Source organism: Centroberyx affinis, unplaced genomic scaffold (genome assembly GCF_046629955.1).
Source record: "Centroberyx affinis isolate AG114_WGS23_722 - 3 ecotype Tasmania unplaced genomic scaffold, CSIRO-AGI_Caff_v1 ptg002343l_1, whole genome shotgun sequence".
NCBI lineage: Eukaryota > Metazoa > Chordata > Actinopteri > Beryciformes > Berycidae > Centroberyx > Centroberyx affinis.
This window is the reverse complement of record NW_027280607.1, coordinates 252,317-264,561: the sequence shown is the minus strand read 5'-3', so window position 1 is coordinate 264,561 and position 12,245 is coordinate 252,317. Positions and strand designations below refer to the sequence as shown.

The 12,245-nt window shown below is 42.4% G+C and overlaps 3 protein-coding genes across 4 annotated transcripts; 2 read left to right on the top strand and 1 right to left on the bottom strand.

Annotated features, from left to right (window-relative positions):
- Nucleotides 1-243: 243 nt before the first annotated feature.
- LOC139655872 (ADP-ribosylation factor 4) lies at nt 244-3,623 on the top strand. 2 transcript variants are annotated; one of them, XM_071533262.1, is made up of 6 exons: nt 244-454; nt 928-1,008; nt 1,531-1,640; nt 1,981-2,052; nt 3,169-3,294; nt 3,400-3,623. In XM_071533262.1, the coding sequence occupies exons 1-6, from the start codon at nt 388-390 to the stop codon at nt 3,484-3,486; spliced, it is 543 nt and encodes a 180-aa protein (XP_071389363.1). In that variant the 5' UTR covers nt 244-387; the 3' UTR covers nt 3,487-3,623. The 2 variants fall into 2 exon arrangements, with proteins under 2 accessions (XP_071389363.1, XP_071389364.1); XM_071533263.1 differs by lacking the exon at nt 1,531-1,640 and having other exon boundaries at nt 928-1,007.
- A 1,185-nt stretch (nt 3,624-4,808) lies between these two features.
- On the bottom strand, nt 4,809-7,756 carry lamtor4 (late endosomal/lysosomal adaptor, MAPK and MTOR activator 4). Its single transcript, XM_071533256.1, has 4 exons — nt 7,689-7,756; nt 7,397-7,480; nt 6,611-6,728; nt 4,809-5,408 (listed from the first exon to the last, which is right to left on the bottom strand). The coding sequence occupies exons 1-4, from the start codon at nt 7,689-7,691 to the stop codon at nt 5,311-5,313; spliced, it is 303 nt and encodes a 100-aa protein (XP_071389357.1). The 5' UTR covers nt 7,692-7,756; the 3' UTR covers nt 4,809-5,310.
- A 469-nt stretch (nt 7,757-8,225) lies between these two features.
- On the top strand, nt 8,226-10,203 carry atp6v1f (ATPase H+ transporting V1 subunit F). Its single transcript, XM_071533253.1, has 2 exons — nt 8,226-8,464; nt 9,224-10,203. Exons 1-2 carry the CDS (start codon nt 8,307-8,309, stop codon nt 9,423-9,425), a joined length of 360 nt encoding a protein of 119 aa, XP_071389354.1. The 5' UTR covers nt 8,226-8,306; the 3' UTR covers nt 9,426-10,203.
- The last annotated feature ends 2,042 nt before the right edge of the window (nt 10,204-12,245 follow it).

The following is a 12,245-nucleotide window of genomic DNA, read 5'->3' as shown; positions in this document are numbered from 1 at the left end:
CCCTACACTTGACTACATGTATTTCCTTGTTACTGATTTAAGAATTCGGCAAGTCCAAGAAAACGGGGTTAATCGCAAAAAAACAAAACTATTTACCGCCTGGAAGCTGTTATGTACTGCATTTTCAAGTCGGAGACTCGTATATACCGTCTTTCATCTAGGACCTGAATGCAGCATTGGTGTTTCTGCTTTTAATAAAGTTGAGTGAAAGCAGTGACGTCAATTATTCCGCGTTGGCCTGGACGTGGCACCGAGGAGGAGCTGCGCCCACTCTGTCCGGCTTGGATTAGAAGATCACCTCAGCGTTGCATTCAGCCCTATCGATTGCTAACATTTACTGTCATTTTTTAAAACCTTCATCGCCGCCCAACTGGGATCTGTCACAACATGGGGCTAACAATGTCATCGCTATTCTCCAAGCTTTTTGGCAAGAAACAGATGAGGATACTTATGGGTGAGCATTGGAGCTAGGCTAGCTAGCTAACCTAGCTGGTTATCTTCATCAGTGAGACGGGGGTTGTCATCAAAACACACTCCACTTTGCTGCTTTAGTGAGATAATTATTTTCTCAACCTTTCTATCATAGATTCGGGCCCATTTAAACGAAGCCCACCTCCTTCTCGGAGAATATTAAGCAAGTAAGGTAGGATAGCTAGCTGTTAGCTAGACCCGTTGGATGGCTAATGTTAACGGTAATTGGCTAACAGAGAGACCATAAGATACGTAGCCTACAGTTGCTTGAGCCTTGCTGTCGTGGTCACAGCACAGGTATTGCTAAGACATACGTTGTATCTATGTAGGAAATAGATAGTAGCTATTATCATGTTTGATGTGCTATCTTAAGAGTACAATGGCAATAGCTCACTTAGCTAGTAGCTATGATCAAGGTGGGTTTCTAATCGTTGATGTTTCTCTCTTCTTTTGCAGTTGGTTTGGATGCTGCTGGAAAGACCACTATCCTGTACAAACTTAAGCTTGGAGAAATCGTGACCACTATTCCAACCATTGGTAAATTAACAGGAAACAAGTTATTCAAATTAACCATGGTCCTGTAGAGCCATGTCAAATATGATAATTATGAATTCTGTGTGTTTGTTTTTTCTGTTGTCTTAAGTTTGGTAGACTTGGGGGAGGGTCTTGAGTTTGAATTGGAAGAGTCTAAGTTTTGTGTGAGCATAGCTCTGGGCCAGAGACAGCAGTAGATTAGCTGTTTGGGCTTGCAGGCCAGGTAGCTCCTTTGATAGCAGATTGGTTGATAAGACAACCTCCGCACTAGCCAAAATAAGAGTGTACAAGATAAGACCCTAACCCCAAGTCAGATAATGCCAGATTGGAATCATCATTTCACCACAGTCGCTCAGTGACTCAAGTTCTTCAGTTATGTTGGTTACTCATGTCACTCTGATGTAACGAGTATCCTCATTGTTTGTTGGCTGTGTATATTTATCCTGGTAGGTAGCTGCCAGGTAGTGTCGGTCTCTGTTCATATCTGTACTGATTATCTCTCCATTAATCTATGTGACTGCTCAGGCTTCAACGTGGAGACGGTAGAGTACAAGAACATCTGCTTCACGGTGTGGGATGTGGGTGGTCAGGACAAGATCCGACCTCTCTGGAGACACTACTTCCAGAACACACAGGTACAGTGACAACACCCTGACCTTTGACACCACCACTGATAGATCAAAGGCTTTTTAATGTCAGCATGCAAACTGTGTTCTTTTTTCCCAGCCTAGACTCGCCCTAGGGCTAAAATCCTTACTCCCATGACACTTTATTCAATTTAGTCCTGTCACAATCTCTGTGACTGTTACTGGAACTTATTACAATAATAAGTGTGTAATTGAAAAAAACTGAACAGAGTGGAGTTCTCTACAAATGGCATTGTTGTGCACACCAAACTGCACACAATTCCATAGTAGTGAAAAGATAAAATGATATATGATAGATCTGCTTGACCTTTGAACCTGTGTTTTGCAGGGTCTTATCTTTGTTGTGGACAGCAACGACAGAGAGAGAGTAACAGAGTCGGCAGAAGAGCTGTCAAAAATGGTAAGTATTAACAATGTGCTGTACAGTAGGCCTGGTGTAATGCTTGTTTTACACCTTTTATTGCAGATTAGTGTTTTACTTCTACAACTCTGGAGGCAGAAATAATCTTGTTGGTTCAGATAAACCTCAATGGGCTGAGCCAAAGAACCACAGTTTTTCAGAGTGCAAGTTAGCTAAGTGGCAAGCTTAAATAGCAAAGAAGCAACTGGTCGAAATATAAATAAAGATATAAACGGCTAAGACATTTTTAATTCATTCATGACCATGGCATCCATGTTTTTTAACATTTACTCGTAACAGTTACCCTAGCTTGCCTTGAAATTAACTGCTGTCTCGGCTAACAAGGACGCCCTAAGTAAAAAGAAGTCTGTAAAGCGGCATGTTTTTGAGGGACTATTTCCTGGAGGAGACTTAACCATTGTTCCTGTGGATGTCAGGTGATTGACAGCAAGCAGAGTCTAGCGTAATGCAGCGCTGATAGGAAAACACTCAACTCAGCACAACGAAATAAGGATAAAACAGAAACTTTGACCAAACCAAATTCTGGATTAATGTTTACTGTGCTGGATTATCTCGCCCTGTGGAAGTTGTTTTTCACATTGTATATGAATGAACGGCAGCAAATAGCTTCTTCTGAAGGGAGGGAAACAAGCCTCGATATGTCCAACTATACTGACTGTGTGCAGACACCAGCAGGAAGAATGGAAAGGAGAGGGGCAACCTCGACCTTTCGTACAATCTTAAACTTTCAAGTTTGCCAATCAGTTAAGTTGCACTCCAAAAAACTGTGGTTCTCTGATCCAGAAAAAATATGTTCTTATTATTTCTGCCTCTAAAAAATGTTTACAAAAACTCCAATCTGCCCTTTTATTGGTCTTGGAACAGTAATTTTTGTCTTGCTATGAAAAAGGACATTACATTGAAACACTGGCTGGCAATAAGTAAATAGGCTAACTTGCTTGTGAATAATGAAGTTAGTTATACAGGGACCTTTCAGCCATTGTGACTGTCCTTATTCATCTACATGGTCACATGGCCCTCTGTGAGCTAGACTATGAGGTTTTGTCTTCCTGGGGGTCACACATTGATTTTCTCTCTTTCTCTCGTGGTCCTCAGTTGCAAGAGGATGAGCTGAGGGAGGCGGTGTTGCTGGTGTTTGCTAACAAACAGGATTTGCCCAACGCGATGCCCGTGAGCGAACTCTCAGACAAGCTGGGCCTGCAGAGTTTGCGCAGCAGAACTGTAAGTCTTTCTCTGTCTCACACACACACACACACACAGACAGATTGGAAGTGGACATGCAGAAGTAATGTAAATATTGACACTGGTTTCCTGCTGTCTCTTCAGTGGCACGTCCAGGCTACCTGCGCCACCCAAGGCACGGGGCTGTACGAAGGACTGGACTGGCTATCCAACGAGCTGTCGAAGCGCTAGAGGAGGGGAGAAGACGAGAGGAGCAGGACCGGAGCGAACGAGTGATTTGAACATGCGCAGGAGGAGGAAGATCGAAGGAGCAACCAAGCAAGTAGAGGAGGAGGAGGTGGTGCAGAATGGAGCATTTCATCAGAGGAAAACGCAGACTTTGGTTTTTTTTGTTGTTATTTTTATTATTTTTTTTAAATTATAAGTGTGTCTGTCCGGTAGAACTTGCAGTCATGGACTTTGCGCTCAGTTCCTGTTCTGAAGCCTTTTTTCTTTTTTCTCCACCATTCTCCCCATTTTATTCCCTGTGTTGTCGCTGCAGATGTTTCTTAGACTGTTTATATCTTTATTATGTTTCTTTCTTCATGCCTCCCAACTCCCTTGACAGTAAAATGTTTTAATTTGCATGTTTTAACAAAGAGAAAAATCCTGAAAACGGAAATCACTTGACGGTTGTGCTGATGTTGATTGTTATGGAATGGGCGGTAGGGCTTTTAGGGGTTGGGGGGGCGGGGATGGACTGGGGTATAGAGAACATGTTTTTGGTGTAACAGTCTTCGGGGAGGGGGGAGTGGTTGGCTTGGGGTTTGGGTCCCTCTGTCCTCTCCCTGGAAGGCTGACTGACTCATTCCAGAGAGCCGAATCTGAAGGCCAGTTCCATTCCTTAACAATGTGAAGAATGCAGGACATTAAGTATTTTCAAGGGCCATTGATGCAATAAAAGTGTCTTTTTTTTTTTCTTCTCAACTGTTGAATTGTTGTCTGCTGACATTTTTCTGGTATGGGCTCGTGGCATAGATTATGTGTAACACAACATTGTTAAAGAACTTTTTCAAGGTTGTCTGCTTGTAACCTCACTGTAGCATATGCATTTTGCATTTGCAGATGGGTTGTCCCAAATGAATATTTAATTTTCTAAAGGGAGATGTGGCAGAAAACTACAGAGCGGCCACTTCCTTTCACACTAGTTTAATAGCTACATGACAAATTTGAGTATAAGGCTGTTGAACTGTGGAAATACTACTGAAAATTACGTTTAAAGGATCAGTCTAGCAGTAAACTAGCACCACCTGTGATGAGAACACTGGCCTACCTCTGGCTTTGTTTATTTCATTGGTTTGCGGCCTCATTAGCCGTACTGACAGGCAGTATGTGACAGCTCAATAAGTTATGTTAATTTAATGAGCTATGGAGCTATAAGTGGTTTGCCTATATCTGTACTGTTTAACTATTGGAGCAAAATGAGCTTCAATTGAGTCATCAACAAACCCTTCCCATCAAGAACGCTTGAGTAGCTATCCCAAATTGACTTACTGATAAAGAGATCAGGGCTTTAAATCAAATTTTATTCAATCACACAAGAGGTTTAAATAGCCAGAATCAACTTTTGAAGACACGCTGTATACACAAAGCATTTAAAATGTAGGGGGGAAAAAGAAAAATGCAATATGCTTTTCAATTATTTAGTACTTACACAAGTTTAACAGATATTCACTAAGCAAACTGTTGGCAGTGGGTTAGAAAAGCCATCAAGAGTTATCCCAAGCAAGCTGAAGTGAATCTGCTGGACTGTAGGAGAGCAGGGCGGCAGCATCTGCTCATCACAGCCTCCGCTATAAACAGAGGGTGGATGGGGAGTGATCCTGTCTGCCTTCCATACGCAGGCGGTGACATTGCCGTAGGCCGGATGCCATTCATCATCATAATCGCTGCTGTAAACCATCTTTTGCCTTCCAAGATGTCCCGAGCGAGACGTCGTCTTTCGCAGTACGCGAGTCCTGTGTGTGTGTGTGTTTGTGAGCGGCAGTTCCCTTCGCGTTCTTCCTGCGATCACGGTTAAACGTTCACGGGCTCTCGCTGGTTGTTCTGACGCTTCACCACAAACACTTTCTGACCGGATACCGTCACCGTGTACACAAAATCTTCCAACATGACTGTGGAGGTAAAACATTAGGTTAGGTCAGAACAGCACATGCACGCCAGCACCCTGAACTTAAGGACAGTATGACTATATGATACTCACTTCCAATATGGGGCATGTGAACGCCTTCATCTAATTCAGGGTCCAATTCCAGCGAGTTAGACTTTTACTGGCTGAATAAAATGTCAAACCAATTTCGCAACACATAAAGCTGAAAAGCTGTTGGAATACAGGTCTGCATAATTTGGTTGATTTATTGGTGGAAAAATAGAACATCGGGCAAAATTTTTTAGGACCTCTGCAATTGCAATTAAGACTTGAAAGGGTGCAATTAACTGCTGAAGACCTTTCAAGGCCTTGAAGACATTTCAGACTTGCAGAACCTGCAGACACCCTTTCATTATTTTCTCCCATTAATGCCATATTCAGAGTATTCACACGGTTCACACACTGTTTATATTTTCTGAAACAATAAAGCAAGAAAATACGGCTCCTTCCGCATAGAAAATAGCCTCTGGATAGTAACATCATATCCTATGTATGGATAAATGTGTACTTTTTGGACAATATATCAATACATACATAAATGTTCACATTGCCACATTTTCTCTCTAAGGAAATTGTCCGTGGAGGTAAGTAGTGGTATAAGACATTTAGGCCAGAGCTCTTTCTGTCTGTGTGACATGGAGATCTGTGTAGGAGAGTGGCTGCATTGCATTCTGGTCTACTGAAGCTGCTGTCAGTGGAGAAATTGGTCTCTCTGCCTCTTCTACAATGGATTTCTCCCTGTATGATTGTTGAACGTCTCCTGGTGCAAAATGGCACCTCTAGAAAGAAGCCCTCGCTCTTTGATTCTGAGGCACTGACACCAACACCTGACGTTTACCGCTGATGTTTTAGATACCTGAAACATTTCTGTTGTCAAAATACATTGATTGCATTGGGAATATCTCACCATGACGTCATATTGTCTATGTTTGGCCAGTTATCCATGTGAATAAGAAAAATACACCACAAACAACAGAATGGACCCACATTGCCAATACCTTTAAAAAACGGTGTTATTGTTTTAGGGTGGATTTTCCCTTTAATGACCTTTTGACCCTAATAATAATAATAATAATAATAATAATAATAATAATAATAATAATAATAGGTGCAAAAACTGCTGTTTATAATGTACATGAAAGCTTAGTCTGTGTGTGTGTATTTTACCTGACATCCGTTTGAAGGGTGGCTCAGCAGAGCCATGTAACCGAAAGCGGCACGCTGTCCGGACCATTTGCATGATCACTCCTGCTGTGTGCTCATCATTCTCCAGTTCCCCTGCAGACTGAGTGCGAGAGAGAGAGAGTGAGAAGTGAGAGGAGAGGACGCCATCGCCATCAACAGTCACACTGGAGAGGGCTACAGATGAAACTGCTAACGGAGAACAAGTCACACCAACCCCATTTAAAAGTCATGCGAGTGACGTTGCCTTACTTTTCCGCAACCATACATACTTTATAAAATACAACTTAAGACCTTTTGCGAATCGTTAAAGTCCACCGGTAAATTCGGCTTATATATGATCCACCAAGCATCGCTTTATCTCAAAAATGTTTTTCAACTTTTAGAATTGGCTCACGGCCCGCTACCGCCCTCCACAGTGTATTTTGGTGGAAGCGGATTGCGGGAATAATAGACAAACCTACACTATAAGTTAGAAATGTATTAAAATAAGAGCTACTTCGTGCACTGGATGTATGCCACATTAAAGAGTGGCTAATGATTTGTAAAACGTCTTAAGTCATGTTGCGCCCGGTATGTACGTCTGCCAATAAGCAAGGATACATTCAATTGCAAGGTTTTTTAATAGGGTTCGGCGTCAAGTTCTCCATACGAGAGAGAGCGCGGCACGTATCGGGGCTAGGGAGCAACTAACATTAGCCAACTGTAAATATACAATCACTGCAAAGAAGAACAGGCAGGTTGAGCAGGAGGACCAGGACACTGACTCACCGCCAACACACCATCTTCACTAATCACCAGGTAGCCCAGCTGGTCGGGGATCCTCTCCAGACCCTGCGTCAGAGCCGCTGTCGTCTGAAAACAAACAACCAACATACTGAAAGCTGTTAGGGCGCTAACTAGCAAGCTAGCTAGCTAAGTGTCAGCTTCTTCTTACCATGATAGGCACATCAACACCATACATGACATAACTACTACGGGTGGCGCTGACTTCTAAAACGAGTTATTATCTTTATAACGATAATACATGTCAAACATAAGGAATGGAACTGGCAAAACTCACCATTCTCGGTTATTTTGCTTTGCGAAGTTGGACACTACTGCATTTCCTTCTCTCTTTTTTCACGTGACTGTTGCGGCCTTCAAGTGCTGTTACAAATATCCGCGAAATGTGAGCACGCATAAACGTCCCAAATAAGCGGCAATACAACCGAGCAAGTTGACTGCCTACTAAAAAAATGTTTTGTCACGTTATCCATTTTGTTATTTGATCGCAAGCATTTGAATACGCGACAAGTCATATTTACGACTTTCGAAACTCTAAATTAGAGGTTTACGAGGAGCACTTGAAGGCGACATGCCTGCTGCCTAAATATATGAGGTATCAGCTAGGATGGATGTTGGAGGTAGAAATCTACTGACAAATTACCGCGGTAAACGAATACATGATTAGTTAATGAAACGAGATCAAGCCGCTCATCTGGTATTTAATGTTTCGCCAGTAACTATATTATCATGTTAGATTGTCTACAGACCAGTAGTTGGCGCACTTCGAATTCTGAACACTTTACCAAAGCGGAAGTTCCAGTCAGCTGACTCTTCACATGACCTAGAGGATCTGTAAGCAGATTTTTCTCCTTTTCTCTCTTCCGAGCTAAATCTAAAAGATTGACAAGTCATAATGGCAGGTCGAGGAAAATTAATCGCCGTTATTGGCGATGAAGATACGTGTACAGGATTCCTGCTCGGTGGAGTTGGTGAGCTGAACAAAAATCGCAAGCCGAATTTCTTGGTGGTGGAAAAGGACACCAGCGTCACAGAAATCGAGGAGACCTTCAAGTAGGTGGCTTTAACAGATCACTGTGCATTAGTTTGCATGGTTGAAGCGATCCCAAACAGAATACGTAACCGATAGAAAGCTCGTGCAGGTCGATTTTAACGTTATCCAGTGTACAAAAGTAGCCTAACATAAGTAATGTTGTGTAACAGACCCTTTGTTTTCCATACCCTTTTCGGGTGATAGCTACGTCACGTTCTCTCTTGTATGGTGGGAGAATGACGCCAAACTAGGTTCAATAATCTGGCAGTTTAATGTGTTATTGCTTATCCGTAAAGATTCATACCTCGTCGAACGTGACTTAAGACATTTTACGAATCCTTACGATCCACTCGTCAACTCGGCATCGCTGTAATCCCACAAACGGCACTTAATGTCAGTAGATTTTACATTTTTATAATTGGCTTGCCCGTTACTTCCACAATCTTCCTTCACTAAAATGCACCGTGGAGGGCGCTAGCGAGCAGTGTGAGCCAATTCTAAAAATTTAAATTATATGAACTAATGCACTGCTTAGTGGATTATCACCATGCCGAATATGCCAGTAGTTCATACTGATCGTAAAAGGTCTTAAGTTGTATTCTACAAAGTGTGTACATTTGATGATAAGCAAAAAAACATAAAATTGACAGACTTTTGAACAGAGTTTGGTCCAGGGAACGTATTGGGATAGTAATATGTGGAAATCCAATGTCTAGCCTATCTAACACATGTTTTCTAGTGGGGCTAAACTTTTTGCCACCCCCCTCTCTCTTTCTCAGGAGCTTCCTGGCCCGTAATGACATCGGCATCATCCTCATCAACCAGTTCATCGCTGAGATGATCCGCCATGCCATCGATGCCCACATGCAGTCTATCCCCGCTGTGCTGGAGATCCCGTCCAAGGAGCACCCCTATGACGCCTCCAAGGACTCCATTTTACGGCGGGCCAAGGGCATGTTTTCTGCTGAGGACTTCCGATAAACTCCCCACCCAGCAAACGTACACACCCGCCGTGTGACAATGTAGATGTCAAGACTTGACTTGACCTTGTGTTTTGCTTTTGCCATGCTGTACAGTACTGTTAGGTGACTCGGCTTCTTCTAAGTTACTGATATGCAGTCTGTTGTGCGTCTACCATTCCACATTAACTGTTGTTTTTATGTAATAAGCCGTTTTTCATTTCTGCCTTTGAGTAAAATCTATGTAAAAAAAACACTCATTCACTATAAATTGGTGGTTTGATAGGTTTTCTGTGTTTCTAGGTTATATGTTGTCTTATACAGGTATGCCACAGCAGTCTCATTCATATGTTAAGACTGGAATCTTTAAGTTGTAATTTTCCTATTTTTTTTCCAGAGAAGACTGAATATCTAAGCCTCATTTTCAGCAAAGAGATTTTTCTTTTCAGGAAGTGCAAAATGTTTCATTATGCATGTGACTATGCCTCACTCTTCTGTCATTTTTAGATGCACACGTGTGTAACCTGTAAAGGCCCGTCTTCTCTGTCATCATGTGTTTACAAAGCTGTAAGATTCCTCTCATAAGAATATGTCTTATTGCATATGACACAACGGGGAAAATGAATTTCATTGTGCATCATGGAAATCTTATTGCTTATTGCTTAAACTGTCATATTGCAAAATGAATGACTGCCTGTGAATCAGTTGTGTGATCGTTGCAGATGTATTAACTTATCTAGATATCTATGAAAAAACCCAGTGGGTTGATGTTGAAGAAACAAATAAATTATATCTTGTTGGTTGTGAGATTCTCGTGATTTCATATTTGATTCATCGCCATATCTGTGTAACATCAGATTCAAAACTCACATATTAGACATATATTTGAGAGGCGCTCTATCCAGATACGTGCCTCTGATTGCATAATGTGATCAGCTTATCTCTCTGTCGTGACGTTTTGTTAAATGAGCACACTGAGCTGAAGGGGAAGTATTTCCTAACATCTTTCTAGTCACTGACAAGGACAGATGACTCATCCCAACCAGCACATGAATAAAAACAGTTCACCCCCCCCCCTCTCTCTCTCTCTTTCTCCCCTGGCCATGGGTCGGGGGGGGGGGGGGGTTGAACAAGCAGTTCTCATGTCTCTGCTGACCCTGGCCGGTGCTGTCCAATGCTAGGAAGCGGTAAATATTTGGACAACATTGGGAAGGCCTCATTAGTCGTCCCCGGTGGACAGGAGCGACCTTCCGCTCTCCTTTGGTCGGCTGAGAACAAACACGCCTGGGCGCCGATCTGGGGATACTGGCCAGCTCCACATGACCTTAGCGGAAAAGCTGAATCTAGATCTGCTGGCAAATTCGGAGATGGTTAGTCGATACCAGCCTTAGTGGCCTTGGTAAGGCTTGTGGGGTATGCAGAGCAGATTATAAATGGGCTCCAAACAGAGTGAGTGTTTCCTTGGTTAGATGATAGTCCTCTCTCTCTCTCTCTGTGTTTCCAGAAACCAGCATGAAACCTGTGTGGTCTCTCGGTGTGCTCCTGCTGGGCTGCGCCTTTGGGATCCCCGTTCCTTCACAGAATGACACCAGGTAAGGCGTTTATCAGCTCTGAATACACGTCTGAAGACTGTTTCGTTAAGTGATAAGCACAGCAAGAGATAATCACACCTTGATGAGGCCGTGCGTGAGGGCAAACGTGCCTCCGGTGTCTTATCGCTGCTCGCTCTCACTCAATACATCAAGCTTGGGATTTCAATACTGACCATGGAGATATGAGGCATGCTATCTCTTCTCTGTTCTGCCCGTAGACCACATGATCAATACATGGTCAATCTTCCATCGGACAACAAAGGGGACAACTCCACAAGGTGAGTCTTGAGAAAAATGAAGTATCTAGAGATGGTAAAGGCAGTATATTCTAATTAAAGATCCTGTTTTCTCTGTCCTCTCTCTCTAGGAATGACAGCTCTCTCCAGATCAATGGCACAATGGGCAATTTCACACAGTGAGTGTTGAGTATAATAACACCTACAGTAATTGTGAAAGCCCCGGACTTCCAAGAATTTGACAAATAACACGCTGACACTGTAATTTACCTCTACGTACTATAAATGTTCAGAGGAACTGTGTTACTTGATTGCATTCCCAAATACTTGATGTACATAGACATGCTTGCACTATAAGTTTAAGTTTTTGTTGGAAATGGTGGAATGGAGTTCATGTCATGGGTTAAAACCTGTATTATTTTCAAGAACAAAAAAAACAAAAACAATGCCTAACATTCCGGTTATGAACAGTTGAAATGTGTCTTTTTATTGTCCTGTGTCTATTCATGCTTTCATTCATTTCAACAGGCTCGTCCAATCCAATGACACTAGGAATGACACTGGCATAACTCCTTTCATGTAAGTAGATTCATAAACCAGCAAGTGAATTCATTTCTCACTCATCAGCAGAGTAGATGCTGATGAAATCAGGTTGAAACTCATGTCTGTTTATCATTACAGGACTATCCTGCCAATGCCAAACTTGTAAGTGGTCTTTACATCTAAATGATAATGTTCAAATTTACACATACAGTAGACAGATTAATGTTGCCTTCATTTGTTTTTAGTAAAACTGTTTCTTTTTCTGTCTGTTGCAGCGAAGACGTTTCCTCAGAGTATGTATCACTGCACTGCTTTCATACCTCATGTGTTTCATGCAGATTTACAGTTATGCAAACATCTCTTGGAGGCAGAGCTGCTGTGGAGGCAGACATAATCTCATTGGTTGAGTGAAACCTCAGTGGGCGGAGCCAAAGAAGCACCATTTTTAAGAGCACATGTTAGCTAACTGGC